Genomic DNA, 20,586 nt, shown 5'->3' with positions numbered 1-20,586 from the left:
GTGTTAGCCTACTTAGAACCTTGCTTGCTTTACAGCCAAGGGGTTGACAAAGCGTCGATGATCAATGTCTTTCAGCCCGGGAGAGAAAATCTCAACCGCCAGCGTCTCTCTCTCCCATGCAGATTCAAGAGCTCCCACCCCACCCCGGCTCCTCTGTAAATGTCATTATTCAGAAAAGGGGGTATGAGAAAGATCACCTCTATTTCTGAAATCCCTGAAATCGAAAGGCCAGAAGGAATGAGATGATCAATCCTCCCTTTTAACTCGCTGTTTGGTGTGGGGACAATAGCTCCCCGAAAAAGGTGAGCAGCGATAGTTAGACATCAGCATCAAAATGGCTCTGAAGAACAGTTTCCAAAATGGCCTTACTCCCTGCAGGCAACTGTTAACAGCTGACTATTTCTGATCAGGAAGTGAGTGAGTGAGTGAATTTCTTTCAATTGCATTTTCATGGCATTTTTTCTCCAAGGGGCACAAGGTGCTGTGTTCTCTCCCTCCTCATGTAATCCGCACAACAACCCTGAGGGATGGAACAATAAATAAATAAATAAATTTTCCCCCTTCCAGTAGCACCTTAGAGACCAACTAAGGTGCTACTGGAAGGGGGGAAAATATTTTTTATTTTGTTTTGACTATGGCAGACCAACACGGCTACCTACCTGTAACCTGAGACAGGTGACGACTCTTAACGGCTGCAATTAGTCTTGCAGGGGAAGGCAAGGGGTGAGATGGCTAAAGATAGCTTATAATGAGATAAGAATCCAATGTCTTTGTTCAGACCAGGTTTCTCCGTGGTTTTAAGTTTGGTGATTAGTTGTAATTCAACCACTTCTCTTTCCAGTCTATTTCTGAAATTTCTTTGTAACCTGAGAGATAGGTTAGGCTGAGAGGCAGTGACTAGCCACCCAGTGAGGTTTTTGTGTGTGTGTGTGGCCAAGTGGGGATTCGAACCCTAGTCTCCCAGGTCTTAGTCCAACACACTCTAACCACTACACCACACTGGCTTCCTAGAATGTGAGCCTCCTTTTCCTGTTCCCGTTCCTAGCCACATGCACCTTGCCCAGATGGAACTGGAGGGGAAGAAGGCATGGGTAAATGTTCCGTGTGACATCTTTCCATATTCCGTATTCAATTCTTCTTTCCAAAACTGCAAGGATGAAATGGGGGGGGGGGGGTTTTCCCCCGTCAGGTCAGGAAAGGAACAACGCCGCTGGGTTAAGTTATGAAGACACTTCATGCACTCTGGAACATCATCCAGTCTCCAGAGTGGGCCATCTTTGTCTACAACCATTTCTTCCAAGGAAGCAGTGCTGGCCACCAACTTAGATGGCTACTAGCCATGACAGCTGTGCTCTGCCTCCATGCTTAGAGGCAGGAATTCTTCTGAGTACCAGGAGGGGAGAGTTGCTCTTGTGTTCAAATCCTGCTTATGGGTTCCCCACAAGCATCTGGTTGTGAGAACAGGATGGTCCAGTGGCAAGATCCAGCGCTCTTCAGTGGGCACTCGCTCACCAGAACTCCAGACAGATGTCTTCTCCAAACCCTCCTACCCAACCAATATCCTCCTCACTCAGGGAGAAGGGACCTAAGGCCCTCTAGACGTGGCTGGACTCCCAGCTCCCATCGGACCCTGTGTCCTGGACTGGTTGGACACAGAAGAGTGGCGAGAGGAACCAGCCGGGGAACCACCAAGGGAAGAAGGCCCAGAGCCCAGGGCGTAGTGGTGGGGCAATGATGGATGGGAAGAGGGAGAAGATCGGGAGGAAGAAGTGTGGGAAGCTCAAGAGGGAACAGGGCTTTGTGAGCAGGGAGAGTCTGTGGCAGAGAGCAGTCCAGAATCAGAGGCGGAAATGAACCTGGCTGGTGAAGAGGCCTGGGTGTCGCCCCGTCCCCTCCCCACCCTCGTCTCCTAGAACCAGGAGAGGGCTGAAACAGGCAGTGACATGAGAGCCAGTGTGGTGTAGTGGTTAAGAGTGGTAGACTTGTAATCTGGGGAACCGGGTTCGCGTCTCCACTCCTCCACATGCAGCTGCTGGGTGACCTTGGGCTAGTCACACTTCTCTGAAGTCTCTCAGCCCCACTCACCTCACAGAGTGTTTGTTGTGGGGGAGGAAGGGAAAGGAGAATGTTAGCCGCTTTGAGACTCCTTCGGGTAGTGAAAAGCGGGATATCAAATCCAAACTCTTCTTCTTCTTCTTCACACAGGCGCAGTCTCCAATTGCTGGTGAAAAGCCCTGGAGAAGGGGGGACTTAGGCATCTGTGGGAAGGTGGGGACCTTCAGTCTCAGAAACTGCTTCATAGAGGCAAAACCTACCCAAAAAAAGAGTGGCTATGCTCATTAGGCCTGACACTTGTTGTAAGAAATCAGGGTCTTTTATATATATAATAAATGTTCATAAGTATGCCAAGCAGACAAGGCCATATGTCTGAGGCAGACAGGCCTCACACCATTTTGACTCTCAACTGACCAAACATTTCTTTGTCTCAGGAACAAAGGGGGGGGGAGGTTGCCCCTCCAGCTACTCAGCAGCCCTCTGCCTGGGTGATAATCCCTGGCATCCTGATACCTGAGTGCCAGAGAAAAGGGTGTGATTAACTTGGCTGGGAAACAGGGAAATGTAAATATCTCTTTTGTTTCACTTGATGGGTTTTTGGTGGAGGGCAAGAGGAGACATGGGGGCAGGGTCCAGGGTGCTCAGATCACTGCTACCAGACCCTCCTATATTTGTGATATAGTTCTGATGTATCTGTGATGTATGTATGATGTATGGAGGGATGGTCTTGAGCTGGAGGGCGGCAATTTCAAAAGTCTATATAGGAGCTTGCGCTCCATTGTTCTAGGTCTTTTGCTTGCAAAACACCCTGCTGCAGCAGTTTCTAATAAACAAGGCTTTGCTTTGGGAGACTCAGTATTTGTCTTTGTGCTGCGTTGTCGGGAAGGAGCTCTTAAATTATAGCGCTCTTCCTGGGGCTATGGACTCCCTTCTGGAGACGGACCCAGTTACAGAATTTTTATAACACACTCCTGCGCAGATCCTGTTCCTTCCTTCCTTCCTTCCTTCCTTCCTTCCTTCCCTTCTTCTTCTTCTTCTTCTTCTTTCTAATAAAGAGGGAACTCCACTTACTTCATGTCACCTGCTGCTGGTCCGCTCCTGTCACCCTGCCTGCCAGCGTAGCCAGTGGTCAAGGACCATAAAGCACCCATGACAGAGGAGTTGTAACCGGGGGGGGGGGGGAGGGGGGAAATCCTATAAAGTCAGGCCATTCGCGGGTGACTTAATAATAACAACAACACAAGATCCGGAGCAAAGTATTCCTGTGGCGTTGGAATAAATTAAAACATATGGGGGGAAATGGCAGGCCTAAAAGTAAACTGCCCAAAAACTAAAATGCCAACTAAAAATCTAAGCGCAGAAGAGAACAAAGAACTTCAAGAAATGACGGGCTTAGAGATAAAGAAGAAAGTAAAATATCTAGGGGTCTGTATTTCAACAACAAGTATCAACCTGTATGTAAGGGTTCTGCTGTGGTTCCTCGTGAGTAAAGAGGCTCGACTCAGGTCCTGTATATTTATAGGTTTTATTGTGCAGATATGTACAGTGCAGAGCTCAATGACCAGCTAAGTCACTTTCAGATCCCGGAAGTGGCGCTTTTCGGGAGCGCCCCCAACATAGGAACTTGGGCACCCCCACTCTCCTCCTACCCTCCTTACGTTTGACGCCCCTACGTAACTGGGGCGACGGAACTGTCGCTGCTCCCTCTTGTCTGTGCCCGCCGAGTGGGTGTTGGGTCTCTGGAGCATCCCCCAGCCCCCTCTCCGCTGGGCTACCTTCCTGCCTGTCGCTCCCGCTGGAGATTCCCCTGCTGTCCTCGCGGTGCTTGGGCTCTCTGTCCCCTGACAGCCCCTGCAACGCCCCACTGGGCACTGCCTGTTCCCTGACACTATATGAGGATAATTATGTCAAAACATGGAAGGAGATTAAGAAAAAAAATAGAAACCTGGAATAAATTACATCTCTCGATATGGGGTAGAATCTCGGTGGTGAAGATGAACACCCTTCCCAAAATGATCTTCCTGTTTTTTCCTCTTCTTTGATTTTTATACACCTGTCCTTATTTCGCGTTTTTCTTTTCTTTCTTTCTTTCTTATGTTGTAAGCTTGTAATGGCAAATACTGTATGGATGTATTCATTTTTAACTCAATAAAGATTGACCAAAGGTAAAAAGGACATTGCCCTCTCCCAGAAGTCATCTGACTGCAACTGTTTACCCACTTTCCATTCCTCCCTCCCTCCCTTCGTTCCGATAACTCTGTGGTCAATGCCTTCTCTTTTTTTCAGACAGCCGCTGCAGGAAATTCATCTAATATCTCGGCATGGTGGGTGGCATATCCTGCTCAGGCGCCAGTTGTTTGCTCGTACCTCTTAATGCCCCGCCAATGAGACTAGAGGGGCTGCAGAAAATTAGTGAAGCTCATTTCCTCTTAGTCATCTTGCTGCTGCTAAATTGGAACTTCAATGCCCCTTCCTGCCTCCAGCTTCTGGCTGCCCCTGTAGCTTCGAGCGGCCGCCAGCACTCACACAAAGTGAAACTTCAGGAGTAGCTGCGGAGGCTCCTGCCCGGGTGAAACATCCATCGAATTTTGGGACTGGCAGAAACAGAAGTTTCCAGAAGGCTGGTGGGAAGAGCCCAAGCTCAGTGGTAGTGCATGAGCTTTTCCCCGAAGAAGGTTCACCCCCTGGCATTTCCAGGTAGGGCTGGGAGCCCTAGTGAACTGCTGAAAGTCAGTACAGGCAACACTGAGCCGCATAGATCAGTAGATAAGGCAGCTTACCACCTTCCTATTTAGTTTGGGGAAAGGGCTGTAGCTCTCTTGGTTGCTAGACAACAAAAACTAGGCAACAAAGGAAAAATCTAGCACCTAGTGAAAAACGAATAAACCAACCCAGGACCGTCCTTCTCTCAGATTGGCTACCAAGAGAAGCCCAAAATAGGCTGGGTCTTGTAGCGTGAAAAGGCGGAGTTACTGCTGGCGTCCACCACCTGGTCATTGTAGAGCCTAGGGGCAGCTGCAATGAAGACTCTACACCTTCACTGCTGCTGAATGGACTTCACACACACACACACACATACACACAAAGGCAAATGGAGAGAGGGTGTCCCACCTACTTCCAGGAGAGCTGTGTCGGCACCATGACACTCACCGATAGGGCAGCGCAGAAAGCAGAGTCATGGGAAGTCAGGCAGTCCGTGGCAGCATGCACAGTGGAGCAAAAATGCATCTTGTCAGCACCCTGGAGAGCTCCCAGCAGAGAGAGCTTGCTACAACTCCCTCTGGGAGATCTGTTGCCTCAGCTGCATGCTGAACTCTTCTGAGCATAGCTGTCAACCTTTCCCCTTTTTTAAGGGAAATTCCCTTATTCCGAATAGGATTCCTCGCAAGAAAAGGGAAAAGTTGACAGCTATGCTTCTGAGATCTGCTGAAGGCTGGATGGCCTGGTCCTCTTAGCCCCACCCCATATCAGCAACTGTCTGTTCCTTTAAACAGACCTGGTTTGTAACCACCGGCTCCTACAGCATGGAGACAGTGATGGATGACTACAGGGCTGCCATCCAAACAGAGGAAGAGTCTGCTGGTCCTGTGAGGGGTGGGTGTCTGCCTCTGAGCTAGACGGAGGATTGTGGCCAGAGTATATGGCAAAGACCCAGTCAAGAGAGGTTGTCTTGCATGGGAAAGAGGCAGTCTCAAGATTTGCAGGTCTTAGACAAACATTTTCTTGTGCACTCCTGTTTGCCTCTGCAGAGTTCATCAATTGTGGCTTGCCAGCACTATCCTGAGCTCACCACTTTCCAACTGATTGGCTTTTCAATCCTCACGCCGTGCAATCATGGCAGAGTAAAAGCAATTGATGGCAGCCTCTGTGTCTCCTCAGAACAGTAATAATAATAAAAAAAATCATAACGGGAGAAAGCAAAGGAGGAGTTCAAAGAGTCAAGGGCATTCAAGAACTGGAAGTGGATATAAAGAAAACCCATCACTCATTGAAAAAGTTCACTAAGCGAGGAAGCGCTGGTGGAGAACTAGGCCAAACCATGGTGACTGCCTCTGATAGGCAGAAAACCTAAAAATACAACTCCCAGTTGGTGAATTGGCAAAATAGACAAAACATACCAGATTCCAGAAAAGCGGGTTAAAGGCGATGCAGAGGACAGCTATCCCAAAGCTGGGGTCAGTCACATCCACGTAATCAAGGAGTAGAGACATGGCCGAGAGATCAACCTGCAAAGGACAGTGGAAGTTAGTTGGGGCAACCACATGTAGCACCCAGCAAGAGCTTCCACCCAGGGTTGCTTCAGATGAAACACGAACCGCGTGGTTTGTGCTAATCATACTTGAGACGCTGAAGTATAATTTGCATTCCAGGCGTACCAGCAAAACCATGGTTTGGAACACTGATCTACCATTGGGAACCGCTGTTTGGGCAACATCTTAGGGTTCTCAGGAAACGGGGGGTGGAGGTAGGGGAGGGGCACAAACCATGGTTGGTCTGAATGTCTGGAATGCTAACCATGGTTTACCAAACATCAATTATTGTTGATAAGGAACATAAGCAGCGGCCTTATATTGAGTCAGACCTAACTCTGTATTCAATATTTCACCTTTAAGAAACTCCCATCCTTCTTGGATTCCCTTCTCATTGAGTCTTTCTGACCATGGAATCTCACTCACCCTGTGGGTCCTTAAGTTTTTTGAAACCAGCCTTCGTGAAGTCCAGAGTGCATGCAAACTTATGAAGCTAACTGCCATTCGCCAGGGCAGACCATTGTGCCGTTTGGCACAGGACTAACCAACTCTGACGGTCAGAGGCTCTCCAAGGAGCCACTCTTGGCACCCATTAAGATCATAAGGAGAGTCTGCTGGATCAGGCCAATGGCCCATCTAGTCCAGCATCCTGTTCTCACAGTGGCCAACCAGAAGGATTTGAATGCAAGACCTCCATGCTCTCCAGCGACTTATCTTCAGAAGCTAACCTGCCTCCAACCGTGGAAGCAGAGCCGAGCATCATAAACTAACCTTATTTTGTCTAACCTTATTTTCATCCAGGCCAACACTGCTTCATGTGGCAGTGAGTTCCATAGTTTAACTATGCACTGTTTGTAGAAATCCATTCCTTTGTCCTGAACCTTCCAACAAGTTCTAGCGCTATGGTGTTGCTGGTGGGGGGGGAGCTTTTCTCTGTCTGCTTTCTTCCTCCAAGAAAAGCGTTAGCTTAAAAAAAGTTGGCAATAGGTATTCATTCTTTCTTCAGTTCTTTGTCCTCAGTGTAGCTTAAAAAAAAACCACCCCATGCTCCCTGTGAGTGCCGTAAGACTCCAGATTATTTTTGCTCCAAAGTTCATTGCCAAATGCTTGCAATTTTTTTTTATCTCCCAAGGCCTTTGTTCCCAGAGAGAAACCCATAGAAGGACCCCCGGACCCCAGCAGAACGACCTCCATTAATTCTTAGAAGAAATAGCAATTCGTCATCTTTCAGTTCTGGAGAGACAGAGGTGGGGAGAAACAACGGCAGAAGATTCCAGCACAGAAGCCTAAACCTCCTTTACCAAACACAAACCGAAAGCTGGCTGTTATTTCATTCATATTTTTATATATCACCAAAGGTGCCATCCTTAAGAGAAACTTCAGAGAACAAAAAGGAACTTCCTTCGCTTTTCTCAGGTGGGATTCAATCACATGCAGACTTATGATTGATTGGGAGGTCTGGGGCAACAGATCTCCAAAAGATCAGAATTTTTGCATTAGGTTATGTGAAAATGAACTGGAAAGTGTGAGTAACACTTCCTTTGCTGTAATGCCATTAATTTCCTTGTAAACAAATCAGTGTGAAATCTCAATTCAAAGGTCATATGGAACCACCCTAAGACTGCAGACCTAAACAACACACTTTCTGGGGCAATTTGTGGTCCTCCGGATGTCACTGGATGCCAGCTCCTATCAGCCTGAGCAAGGGATGGTGTGGGCAGGACTCGAACCCACGGCTTCAGGTTACAAGAAAGGAGATGCCGACAAAACATCACGAAGAACTTTCTGACAGGAAGAGCTGTCTGACAGTGGGACGGACTCCCTCGGGAGGTGGTGGACTCTTTTTAAGTAGAGCTTGGATGGCCATCTGCCATGGATGTTTTAGCTGAGATTCCTGCATTGCAGGGGGTTGGACTAGATGACATTTGGGGGCCCCTCCCAACTCTACAATTCTACAATTCTATGATTCTATGGAGCAGAACAACATCTGGAGGAGAACAGGTTCGTCTAGACCAGGCACGGCCAAACCAGATGTTTTGGGACTACAACTCCCATCATCCCTAGCTAACAGGACCAGTGGTCAGGGATGATGGGATTTGTAGTTCCAAAACATCTGGAGGGCCAAGTTTGGCCATGCCTGGTCTAGGCAATTACCGTCACTGAAAATAACAAGATTTAGTTTCCAAATAAATTTACACAGGATTGCACTGTGAAAAAATCCTGTAAGGTTGCCAGATTCATCTCCCTGAAAGCAAATCAGGGTGAAAGCAAGAAGCACCCACAGCTCTTAAGCCAGCAAAGTCTACAGCTAAGCAGCTAAGCACGACTTTGTTAAACTTACGGGGTGCTGCTTTCTCCACATGAGAACTCTGGCACCAGGCAGCAGAAGGTGAGCCTAACCCACGTGGGTTTGCCCCCACTTTGAAATACATGTTTTCCCAGGTCAAGATAGCCTCAGAAAGGCTTGGGGGCGGAGCGTAAAGTTCCCTGAAAAGATAACTGATGGACGTAACACAAAGGGCGCAGGAGGAGAGGGAAAGTTACAGGATGTTGCAACAAGATGCAGCACCCAAGGCAGACTGGGAAATGGTGAAATTGTGGCCGCTCAGCAAGACAGGAGTATATCGCCTGCTCTGCATGCAAAAAGACCCACAAGAAACCTACCGTATTTGTTTCCAACACAACAGAGGTCCATCAGCTACCTCCAGGAAACCAACAATCCTCTCTGCATTGCAATCCTCTTTATCAGCTAATATTTTGTGATCTACAGCTGCCTCTGAACATTGAAGTTCTACTTAATCAAGCCAAGGTCCCCGATAGCCTTTCCTCCATTTTTTATAAGGCATCCAAAAACCTGGTGGCAATCAATGCAACTTACAGTTGCAAATTCAGTACCGTACATTTCGATTCTACCCACATTTGCACAATTCCTATAGTACTTTTAACAGCTATAAAAAGTAAAGGTAAAGGGACCCCTGACCGTTAAGTCCAGTCGCGGACGACTCTGGGGTTGTGTGCGCATCTCGCTCTATAGGCCGAGGGAGCCGGCGTACAGTTTCTGGGTCATGTGGCCAGCATGACTAAGCCGCTTCTGGCGAACCAGAGCAGCGCACGGAAACGCCGTTTTTACCTTCCCGCCGGAGTGGTACCTATTTATCTACTTGCACTTTGACGTGCTTTCGAACTGCTAGGTGGGCAGGAGCTGGGACCCAACAACGGGAGCTCACTCCGTCGCGGGGATTCGAACCGCCAACCTTTCAATCAGCAAGCCCTAGGCTCTGTGGTTTAGACCATAGCGCCACCCGCGTCTCACCATGTCTCCCCCCAAAGAATCCCAGGGAACTGTGATTTGTAAAGGGAGCTGACCTCACAGAATAATAATTAATAATAATAATAATAAAATAATTTATTATTTATACCCCGCCCATCCGGCTGGGTTTCCCCAGCCTCTCTGGACGGCTCCCAACAGAATATTAAAAATGCAATAAAACATTAAAAAATCAAACATTAAAAACTTCCCTAAACTGCAGTTCCCTAAACTACAGTTCCCAGCCCCTTCAATAAACTACAGGCCCTAGCATTCACCATGGCTCTCGAAGAGGCACCAGAGTGTTTTTAATGACCGTGTGAAATCTGCACTTTCTTTCATCGGCTGCGAACCCGATGCCAATCGGCTCCGCCGGGGTGACTCTGGCTTCTCCTTTAAAAAGAGGGGGGACCCGATCCATCTCTCTCTGCCTGCATTCCCACCATTCATTTAAATGGCTTTCACCTAATGCTGAAATTGTGGCTGCTTAGCAGGACAGGAGTATATCGCCTGCTCCTCTGCCTGCAAAAAAGACTTCAACCCCGGCCATCTCCAGGCAGGGCTGGGACAGTCCCCTATCCGGAAACTCCGTAGAGAGCTGCTGCCTGCCAGTGTAGGCAGCCGTGAGCTACATGGACCAATGCTCTGACTCAGTTTTAAGGGCAGACTCTTGTTGGGTATCTCTGCCTGGGAGAGTTCTAGTTTTCTTTCTGTCTCTTCCTTTCTTAAAGACATTAAAATCCACTGGATGCAAAACTTCTTCCAAGGCAGCCCAGCAAAAGGAAATAGCGTGTGCTGCTGCTGCTTTCTACTGAAGCCCTGCTGGCTGCATCCTCAGGGCCGGGGGGCCTGTCTCCCCTAAACCGCCTCTCCTTTGGGAAACGCCTCTTTTTGCAAATCAAAATACAATCATTTTTAAAAAAATATGCATACATATATTGAGAGATACCTGGCTATAATCCACATTATTCAGCCCTTCACAGCAATCCAAAGAACACAGCGAGAGATGCATTCAGGACTGCAGCTTAATTGATTGCACCTTTATAAAAATCGCACAGGAATTCCCGAAGGATTAGAGCTGGAGAGGGAGGTTGCATTGAGCACCCTGATGCAATGCCATTTGCAAAAGAGGGAGCTTCCTGGTTAGCTCGTCGCGCTGTGTCTCGCAAAGCACGCTGGGAAATGTAGTTGTCTTCCACCCACGCCCTCGAGGCTTCGCCGGCAGCAGCTGTTCGAGGAGAACTGCAAAACCCAGCAAGCCGCGCGGGACGGGGATCCTCGGGCAGAAAATGGGTTTCTTTGGGAATGAATCGAAACAGCTTAATCGCGCGGACGCTTCGGGTCAGCCTCCGTGCACGTGTACAGGGGGGAGGGTCTCGGCAGCTTCACGCATGACGCCACCAATTCCTGACAGAATACAAGCCCCGCTCCTTGGTGCGTGGTAAACACGTGTCTTGGCATGCACACGTTACATGTTGGGGTTTTTTTTTAAAAAAAGGGAGTACGTAAAAAAAGGGGGGGTTGGGGAGGTTCCAGTCCTAAACCCACTAGCCTGGGAGTAAGCCCCATTGAGTTCAACGGGACTTACTTCTGAGTAGACATTATTAGGATTTTTATTATTATTATTTATTACATTTATTAGCTGGGTGTTTTTTTTTTTTTGCAACAGCATCTCGTATTGTATGCTTCCTCTGAACCTGTACCCATGTTTGTGTCCCGATTTACAAGATGAAGTGGTTATCTTTTCACCACATACTTTTTTTTAAAAGCAAATTTATATACAGCTTCACATTTCAGAAACACCTGTCAAGTGGTTTTACAAGCATTTCGAGCATAATTAAACACGGTCAACACACAAAAAAGTTACAAATAAAGATTAAAAAACAAAACAGTACGGACAAAAATCAGGGCATAAGTGAGATGGAGATTTAGCAGAAAACGGTCTGTTTAACAGGTTGTAATAAGAAACCAAGAAAAAGAAGAAATTATTAAAGATGGGGAATAAAATTTGTGGAACATCTGAAAAATTCTTGTACGCAAATAAGTTAATTAGGGGGGTTAACGTAAACCAAGCAGTTAAACATTATCAAGAGAATTTAAAGAATGACTTTAAAATGGATTAATGTGGAAAATGCAGCCTTAAAAAAAAATATTTTTTTTTAAAGAAACCACAAAAGGGGAGAAGGGAAGTCAAACATATATGAGTACTGTATTGGAAATCCATGTTGGATTTGTGTGTTTGCGATTTGTAAATCTTCGAAAAATAAAAACGGGGTCTGTAAATGCCCGGAGTTTATGGGACATAGGAAGGAGTTCAAACAGAGAGAGAGAGAAAGGGAACAGATATTAGAATTCTGACACTGACCTTTGCAAGATTGTTCGTTCTTGGGATGGTGGAAGCTCGAAAGAGACCGGCTAATTCATTTAAGCTGGTTCCTGGCAGGCCTGGACTTTGTACTGTACACAGGCAGAGGTTCAAAGTGGGCTGATTGGTAGCTGGAGACTGGCGACCAGCAAATCTGGTTGACCTTTCTTCTCTTCCAGAGCACGCTGAGGTTGCTGACCTGCTAGCAGTGCAGCCAGGATAGGGTGACAGATCCATTCCCTCCGGTGCAACATTTTTAGTAGCATCAGAAAAAATGGGGCGCAGCGGTTCAAATCCCCACTCAGCCATGATGCTCCTAGTCTCCTCCTCGGAGCCTAGCTAACCTCACAGGCAGAGGCGGATTTACGTATAAGCTGTGGGTCTAAACCACAGAGCCTAGGGCTTGCCGATCAGAAGGTCGGCGGTTCGAATCCCCGCGACGGGGTGAGCTCCCGTTGCTCGGTCCCTGCTCCTGCCCACCTAGCAGTTCGGAAGCACGAAGTGCAAGTAGATAAATACCTTATTTTTCGCTCCATAAGACGCACTTTTTTCCTCCTGAAAAGTAAGGGGAAATATCTGTGCGTCTTATGGAGCGAATGGTGGTCGCTGGAGCTGAATTGCCCAGGGGCCAAAGAGAAAAGAGGGTGTTGAAAGGACCCCGCTCAGCAGCTGATCAGCAAGAGATCGGGAGAGAGATAAGAGTCCCCGGCTCCCTTTCAGCCCCGCCCCCTTGCCCAGGCCTCCATTGTTAAATGTGCTGCAAAGGGAGGTTGTTTGTTTCCCCAGCAACATGTGACTGGCTGATTAGATTATCTGTCTGGAAACTGTAGAAAAGGCTCCCTTTCCTTTAGAAGCTGCAGAAATGTGAGTTGAACCCCATAAAAATGGGGCTTTTCCTCTTTGCTTTTCCCCCTTTGCAAAAAAAGCTGCAAAACTTTTAGCTGATCCTCAAAAAAACCAGGGCTTTTCCCTTTGCAAAAAAAGCTGCAAAACCTTTAGCTGATCCTCAAAAAAACAGGGGTTTTAGAGGAGGAAAACCAGAAAAATATTTTTTCCCCTTGTTTCCTCCTCTAAAAACGATGTGCGCCCTATGGTCCGGTGCGCCCTATGGAGCGAAAAATACTGTAGGTACCGCTCCGGCGGGAAGGTAAACGGCATTTCCGTGTGCTGCTCTGGTTTCGAGAAGCGGCTTAGTCATGCTGGCCACACGACCCGGAAGCTGGTTCCCTAGGCCAGTAAAGCGAGATGAGCGGCACAACCCCAGAGTCGTCCGCGACTGGACCTAACGGTCAGGGGTACCTTTACCTTTACCTTTTAAACAAGCTATATAGCTTAGGGCTCCACTCTCTTGGGGGCCATCCAAAAAATTTAAAGGAAAAAAAACCTGGATGCACATTTCCAAAATATAAGATAAAAAGCAAATAAAATAAAACCTACATACAGCAACAGTGTTTTGTGTTGTGTAGGCTCCTAAGATGTAAGTAACGGGCCCTGCCTGCTAGCCTGCTCCCTGAAATTTCACTGGTTTGCTCATTTCTATATATAGGGTGCCTACATTCTGCATGGACTGGTTGCATGGCAACATGCGCAAATAGCTTTAGATACCTATTAGGTTCATAAATTACCATATAGCATATATTCAACACAAAAAACAGCGACAATTTGTTGTTAACAAAGGACAGTTGGACATATAAAGGGCCCCATTACCTTCAGTAGCTTAGGGCCTCATCAAACCTAAATCCAGCCCTTTTCACAGGGCTCTGTTATTCAGAGGTAGACTGCTTCTCAACATGGATGTTCCATCTACCAGTCAGAGGAAATAAGAACCTTGGTGGAATTGGATGGGTAACCTGTGGCTCTCTGGTGGGTATCATTTGTTTTGTTGGTTTTTTGGTTTATTATTTATACTTTTCAAATTTATACATTTCATTAAGTTTACAATCCTTTTAAGATTTCAAAATTTGACTTCCTTCCGGGGCCTCTTTCTGTAGTTCCTTAAATTTCTTTTTCATACCTTCTGCATGTCCAAGTTCATTTAATTTACTCCTTTAATTATTTACTGTAAATATACACTCTTATAAAACTGCAGTCTACTACACTAATCCTGCCAATGTTTTTATCTGTTTGCAATTTATCTGTAAATATTCAATAAACCATTTCCATTTTTTAAATAAAAAGTTTGTTATCTTTATTTCTTATTCTTCCGGCAAGTTTTTCCATTTCTGCATATTCCATAAGTTTTTGTATCCATTCTTCCTTTGCTGGGACTTCTGCTTTCCCCCCGCTTTTGGGCAAGTAACTGTTAGGATTCTTGCTCCGTGTTTGCAGTCATGGGATTGTAGTACACGACGGTGTATGTTTTCATTCCACAGTGTGGGGAGTGATGGAGACAGGATGTTTTGTGTTACTATGTTCCGTGATGTGGGACTATTGTCTTTTATTCTTTCTCTCTTTGGTGTCCGATGAGAAAGAGGAAGGAGCTAAGTCAGAATGCTCTGAGTGTATTAGATGTAAATAATAGATAGATTAGCCAAAATGCTGAGCTATTGAGTCTGTTACGCGAACCGCCAATACTCTGCAAGTTCCTAAGTGTACCGATGCCTCTTGGTATCAGTTGCTGTGATGTTCGGGCTGGAGAAAGCTTTTGAAGCTCCCGAACGAACGACCAGGAGGGAGAGAACATGCCAGCCGGGCACTTGTCCCTGCCAGGGTCCTACACGCGAGTAGGACGATTCTAACCGTAACATTCTTGCTGCTGTAGTAGCAAACATAACTGTCCCTATACTGTAATTCCCAAAAGAAAAGCTTCTGTTTTTTAAAAAAAATAAAAGTTATTTTGAACATCTTTTTAATTCATTATATATCATTTCCCAGTAAGCTTTAACCCAGGCACCCCCAAACTGCGGCCCTCCAGATGTTTTGGCCTACAACTCCCATGATCCCTAGCTAACAGGACCAGTGGTCAGGGATGATGGGAATTGTAGTCCAAAACATCTGGAGGGCCAAAGTTTGTGGATGCCTGCTTTAACCTTACTACAAGACCACCACAGGTTGTTATCACTGTTGGACTACAACTCCCATCATCCCTGGTCATTGGCTACGCTAGCAGAGGCTGATGGAAGTTGAATCCAACTGGTCCAGCAACCTGTTTGTTTCCAACACAACAGGGGTCAGTCAGCTACCTCCAGGAAACCAACAATCCTCTCTTTATCAGCTAATATATTGTGCTGCCTCTGGACACTGAGGTTCTACTTAATCAAGCCAAGGTGTCTGATATCCTTTCCTCCATTTTTTTAAAGGCATCCAATAAACTGGTGGTCATCACTGCAACTTACAGCTGCAAATTCAGTACATTTTGATTCTACCCACATTTACACCATTCCTATCGTGCCGTACTTTAACGGTCATGGTTTCTTCCAGAGAATCCCAGGGAACTGTAATTTGTAAGGGAGCTGACCTCACACAACAACAACAACAACAACAACAACAACAACAACAACGATTTATTTATACCCCGCCATGTGGGAATACACTCCGTGGGTGCCTTTGCACCCACGATTATTTGCTTTAAGTTAATGTCAATTATGTGCACTATTTTATGTATTCTTCCGAGTAAAAGTGAAAGTGAAAGCAGGGCTCAGTAGGTGTCTTGCCACTGAGATCCCTCCGCTTAGACTTTTTGGCTCCAAAGGTTTAAACTTGTTAATGATCAGTTAATCTGCTTCCCGCCTTTTTCAAGGGCAGCAACAGCGTTCTGATTGGTAAAAGTATTGATCATGACGTTGCTTGTTCGTTGTCAATAAAAGGCTGCGGCTCCCCGTTTTAGACGGATAGTCAGAACTGATCAGTCATTCAGGTAGTCGGGGTTTGGGGAACGGGTTGGTTGGGTTGGAAGCACGTGCAGGAGGTAGAGAGGTTAGCTTGCGGAAGAATTGGCGGTAAAGGCTTAGCTAGCTTTAGCTTTAGTATAGGTTAGCTTGCGGAAGAATTGGCGGTAAAGGTTTAGTTAGCTTATAGATTGCGGAAGAATTGGCGGTTCAGAGTCAGCTAGCTTAGATAGTCTTAGAACAGTCGAGGCATAGAGAAAGGTAATAGCCTATGCGGGTCAGCCAAAGCCATCAAAAGAAACAATGGTTGTCTGTCTTTATTTCTTCTTAATTTAATTTTTTGTAGCTTATTGGTGCTCTTGCTTGGCCGTAGTTTTGGCCACCTTTTATTTGGGTACATTACTTAAGGAAACAACTTAGGAGGTCGCAAGTGCTTGCAGGTACATCTACGAGGCACTTTTTCATCCGGACTACTCACGCACCCTTCAAATTCAGCCTGGCGGACAACGGCGCGGTGTGAGTCAAGCTCCGGAATTACCGGCTGTCCCGTTCGCAGGCTTGGCCGGCGCCCGTGCAAGGACGCACGTGAGGCGCTGGCCGCAGATCCCCAGCAACTGGAATCCCGTGTGCAGTTGACCTCGTCCTGCACGCGGGAGGCTCCAGCAAAGAATCCCCGCACCGCCACTCTGGACGGCTCCCAACAGAATATTAAAAATGCAATAAAACATCAAACATTAAAAACTTCCCTAAACTACAGTTCCCTAAACTACAGTTCCCAGCCCCTTTAACAAACTACAGGCCCTAGCATCCGCCATGACTCTCGAAGAGGCACCAGAGTGTTTTTAATGACCGTGTGAAATCTGCAATTTCACTCCATTCATTTAAAGCAAATTTCTCCCCCCTAAGAATCCTGGGAATTGTGGTAATAGGTATGTTCAGGGTGCTGGGACTTATAGCGCTGTGGGGGGATAAACTACAGTTCCCAGGGTTCTTTGGGGGAAGCCACGGGCTTCAAATGCCCTTGAAAGGTCCTTTCTTTCCTGTCAATCGTTTTGCAAACCTTTACCACCACCGCTTCCCAACCGCAACAGCAAAAACCCAGCAACCTCTCCTTAATTTCACTGTTTGGTTTTTTTTCTGGGTCACTGCCCCCCACCACCCCATGACTATGCGCTTATTAAGGGCACCAGCAACAAGGAGTCTTGTGAGCAATTCTTGAATCAATCTTGGTGACTCGCGCCACCTGGGGTTCCTTTGCTTTCCATGATGCCAGCGAAACAGGAACACAAAGAGATTTCTTGCCAGGAAACTTCATTTATTAATTGTGTTTCTCTCCTACCTCTTTCTCAAACCAGCTCAGGGCAGCGCATGCGATTCTTTCTCTCTCCTTGCTCCATTTTAACCTCACGGCAATCCTGCGAGGTGGGCCTGCCGCCTGGCTCTGAGAAAGTGACTGGGCAAAGGTCCCACAGCAAGAAATGGTGGGAGACACATGCAGGCAAACAAATATCTGTTTTTCTGGCGGCTCTGTTGCCTGGGCTGAACTCTCCCCAAACCCTTGGGTTGTTGATGGAGCATTGGAAGCTGTCTTGTCCTGAGTCAAACATTGGTCCATCTAGCCTAGTGTTGTCTCCTCTGAGGCTGATGGACTCCAAATCCTATCAGCCTCAGCTGGCATGACCAAGTGTCAGGAATGATGGGATTTGTAGTACAGCAGCAGGGAAGCCAATGCTAGGGGTAATGGGAGTTGTAGTTCAGCAGCAGCAGGAGGACCAATGAACAAGGGTGATGGGAGTTGCAGTCCAGCAGTGTCAAGCAAGCCAATGGCCATGGATGATGGGAACTGCAGTCCAGCAGCGTGAAGCAGGCCAATGGCCATGGGTGATGGGAACTGTAGTCCAGCAGCGTGAAGCAGGCCAATGGCCATGGATGATGGGAATTGCAGTCCAGCAGCGTGAAGCAGGCCAATGGCCATGGATGATGGGAATTGCAGTCCAGCAGCGTCAAGCAGGCCAATGGCCATGGATGATGGGAATTGCAGTCCAGCAGGGTCAAGCAGGCCAATGGCCATGGATGATGGGAACTGCAGTCCAGCAGCGTCTAGCAGGCCAATGGCCATGGATGATGGGAACTGCAGTCCAGCAGGGTCAAGCAGGCCAATGGCCATGGATGATGGGAACTGCAGTCCAGCAGCGTCAAGCAAGCCAATGGCCATGGATGATGGGAACTGCAGTCCAGCAGCGTCAAGCAGGCCAATGGCCATGGGCGATGGGAATTGTAGTCCAGCAGCACCAAATGGGCGACAGGCTCCCCACCTCTGCCTTGGATTCTGACCCCTCTCATCCTCTATCACTGTTTTGCAGCTCAATCCGCACGTCCTTCTTCCCCACGTGGATTGACAGCCGAGCTCCCCTGCCGCAGCCCCTTAGAACCTGGCTGGCTGTTGCCCCATCAATGCTGAGCCTGAGGCTGGACACCCTGGGCGGTATATGAGGGGAATCCCATGGGGTTGCGGGTGGCTGCCCATCCCTGCTAGCTCTATCCACTCCTTTGACCTCAGCAAGCAGGAGACATTGTGATCTTAGCCCGGCCTTGATTGCATGGGTCATTTGAGGCACACATAGAGCACCGATTTCCCTCCGTCAAATTGGGGGGCAGCCACCTCAGGCACCAAAGCACAGGGAAGAGCGGGGCAGGCAGAGGAAGGGTTAAATAGCAGGGACGCACATATTACCATCGTGTGCTTTTTCCAGGACATCGGAAGGGAGGGCAAATGGATTTGACAAATTGCAAGGCTCACTCTCTGTGCCTCTTGACCAAACCCATTTCTCCTGAGTGCAAAATGAACGGCGGGGGGGGGGGCACATTGATTGGCAAAGGCAATTCTATTTGAAAAGGGAACAAACAGGACCTACAAATTTGTTATTATTACTATTATTATTATTATTACTGAGATCTCCGTTCACCCTAAATTGAACAGTGAAAAGCCCTTTGTGAAACCCACTCCACATATTTGAATTTTAAGGGCAAGTGTTACGTAACTCCCCCCTCAACCCCTTTTCAAAGTTCCATTTTATCTAATTTACCCGTACAAAAACCGGCACTTAATGAACCAGGGTACACGAAGTGAATTTTTGAGTGGACAGCCTTTCTGAGCGCGCACAACCTCTTCAAATTGGTCTCTCGGTTTTTTTGGTGGGGTTGTAATGAAACTGCCAGAGGAACTCTTGATTATTATTTTTTTGTATAGGGCAACCAGCTCTGAAATAGAGTAGGATATTTTGCCACCTTGTCCCCACAACCAGAACAAGCTTTCTCCAGTGAAACCGCAGGGGAGACCATTTATTTCAAGCCCTGCTGATGGACTTTCCAGAAGCTTCTTCCTGGCTACTGCTATAAAAGAAAGATGGATGCAAGCCTCTACACACTTACCTGAGGAGCAAGCTTTGTTGAACTCTGTGGGACATCAGTATTATTATTACTGACTATTATTATTTAAGACTTATCGGGTTGTATCCAACAAAGGCATTTCACAAACAGAAAACAAAACTCTAAGTAGGTGTGGTTAGGAGTCTAGGCCTTGTGTATGATTCAGGAAAAGCAACCGCTTTTTGTTCAACCAATCTGGAGTTTATCTATTTATTTGTTTGTTTATCCATAAGAATATTTAGAAACCACCAGCTCATTCAAAAATATCATGGTGCTGTACAAGAAAGCACCAGAAACCAATCGGAAAAAGTAACCGGGCGCCAAATCCAATTAACTCTCTAAAAACACTTGGCAAAGCAAAGCCGTTTTCAGCAGGCGGGCAAAATAACATGGATTGTAGATATGCTTGCCTGGTTTCTGGAGGAGCAGAGCTGCACTTATCCAGCACTCTTGTAGTTTTGACTCGGGGGAAGTTTCGTAAGGCTGGAGATAAGCAGGACTATTGAATTGGCTGGCTTGCTAGACTGACCCACCCAGCCTCTAAAACTTTAGGTCAAAAACCGGGAGCCATGGCAGTTGAAGAGATGGAGACTCAGAAGCCATGGTCCATGGCAGGGCTGTCTTAAGTAAATCCGGCGCCCTGGCGCGAAGATCCCTCCGGCGCCCCTCATGCTCCGCCGGGTAGGGCCAGGCGCAGTGGGCAGCCGGAGGGCACGGAGGGGCAGGTGGGGACGGAGGCCTGGCTGCAGCGCCGACAGCAGGCTCGCCGACGGCCTCCCTGCGTCTGCAGCCCGAGAAGAGGTGGGCGAGAGCGGCGCTGCTGGCGGGGCTGGCGGGTGCAGGCGCCCTCCTCAGGCCGTGGTGCCGTGGTGCCTTGCGCCACTAGCCTTAATGGCTAAGACGTTGTTGTAAGAATTTTAAGGTATTTTATTTATATATAATAATTGTTATTAATGCACCAAAACAAATAAGGCCACATGTCTGAAAAACAGCACAGGAAGACAGGCCTCACTCCATTTTTGACTCCCAACTGACCAAGTATTTCTTTGTCTCAGGAACAAAAGGGGGGGTTGCCCCTCCAGCTACTCAGCAGCCCAATGCCTGAGTCATAATCTCTGGCATCCTGATACCTGAGTGCCAGACAAAAGGGTGTGATTAACTTGGCTGGGAAATAGGGAAATGTAAATATCTTTTGTTTCACTTGATGGGTTTTTGGTGGAGGGCAAGAGGAGACATGGGGCAGACTCCAAGATGCTCAGATCATTGCTACCAGACCCTCCCAAATTGTGATGTAGTTCTGATGTATGGAGGGGTGGTCTTGAGCGGGAGGAGGGCAATTTCAAAAGTCTATAT

General features: G+C 47.3%; 1 protein-coding gene across 3 annotated transcripts in view; it reads right to left on the bottom strand.

Annotated features, from left to right (window-relative positions):
* The window catches only part of PEMT (phosphatidylethanolamine N-methyltransferase), a 113,695-nt gene extending 101,593 nt beyond the window's left edge, over positions 1-12,102 (bottom strand). Inside the window, exons 1-2 of one of the 3 annotated variants that reach the window (XM_033167826.1) lie at positions 11,978-12,102; positions 6,174-6,281 (exon numbers count right to left, since the gene is read on the bottom strand). In XM_033167826.1, coding sequence (XP_033023717.1) covers positions 6,174-6,266 — 93 coding nt within the window. In that variant the 5' untranslated portion in view covers positions 6,267-6,281; positions 11,978-12,102. Of the gene's footprint in view, positions 1-6,173; positions 6,282-10,561; positions 10,686-11,977 lie in introns of those variants that run through there. The other 2 variants (XM_033167824.1, XM_033167825.1) reach the window with 2 other exon arrangements.
* Positions 12,103-20,586: the final 8,484 nt, after the last annotated feature.

This window comes from Lacerta agilis, chromosome 13 (assembly GCF_009819535.1).
Source record: "Lacerta agilis isolate rLacAgi1 chromosome 13, rLacAgi1.pri, whole genome shotgun sequence".
Classification (NCBI taxonomy): Eukaryota; Metazoa; Chordata; class Lepidosauria; order Squamata; family Lacertidae; genus Lacerta; species Lacerta agilis.
The sequence above is the reverse complement of the archived record's forward strand: the minus strand, read 5'-3'. Positions and strand labels throughout refer to the sequence as shown.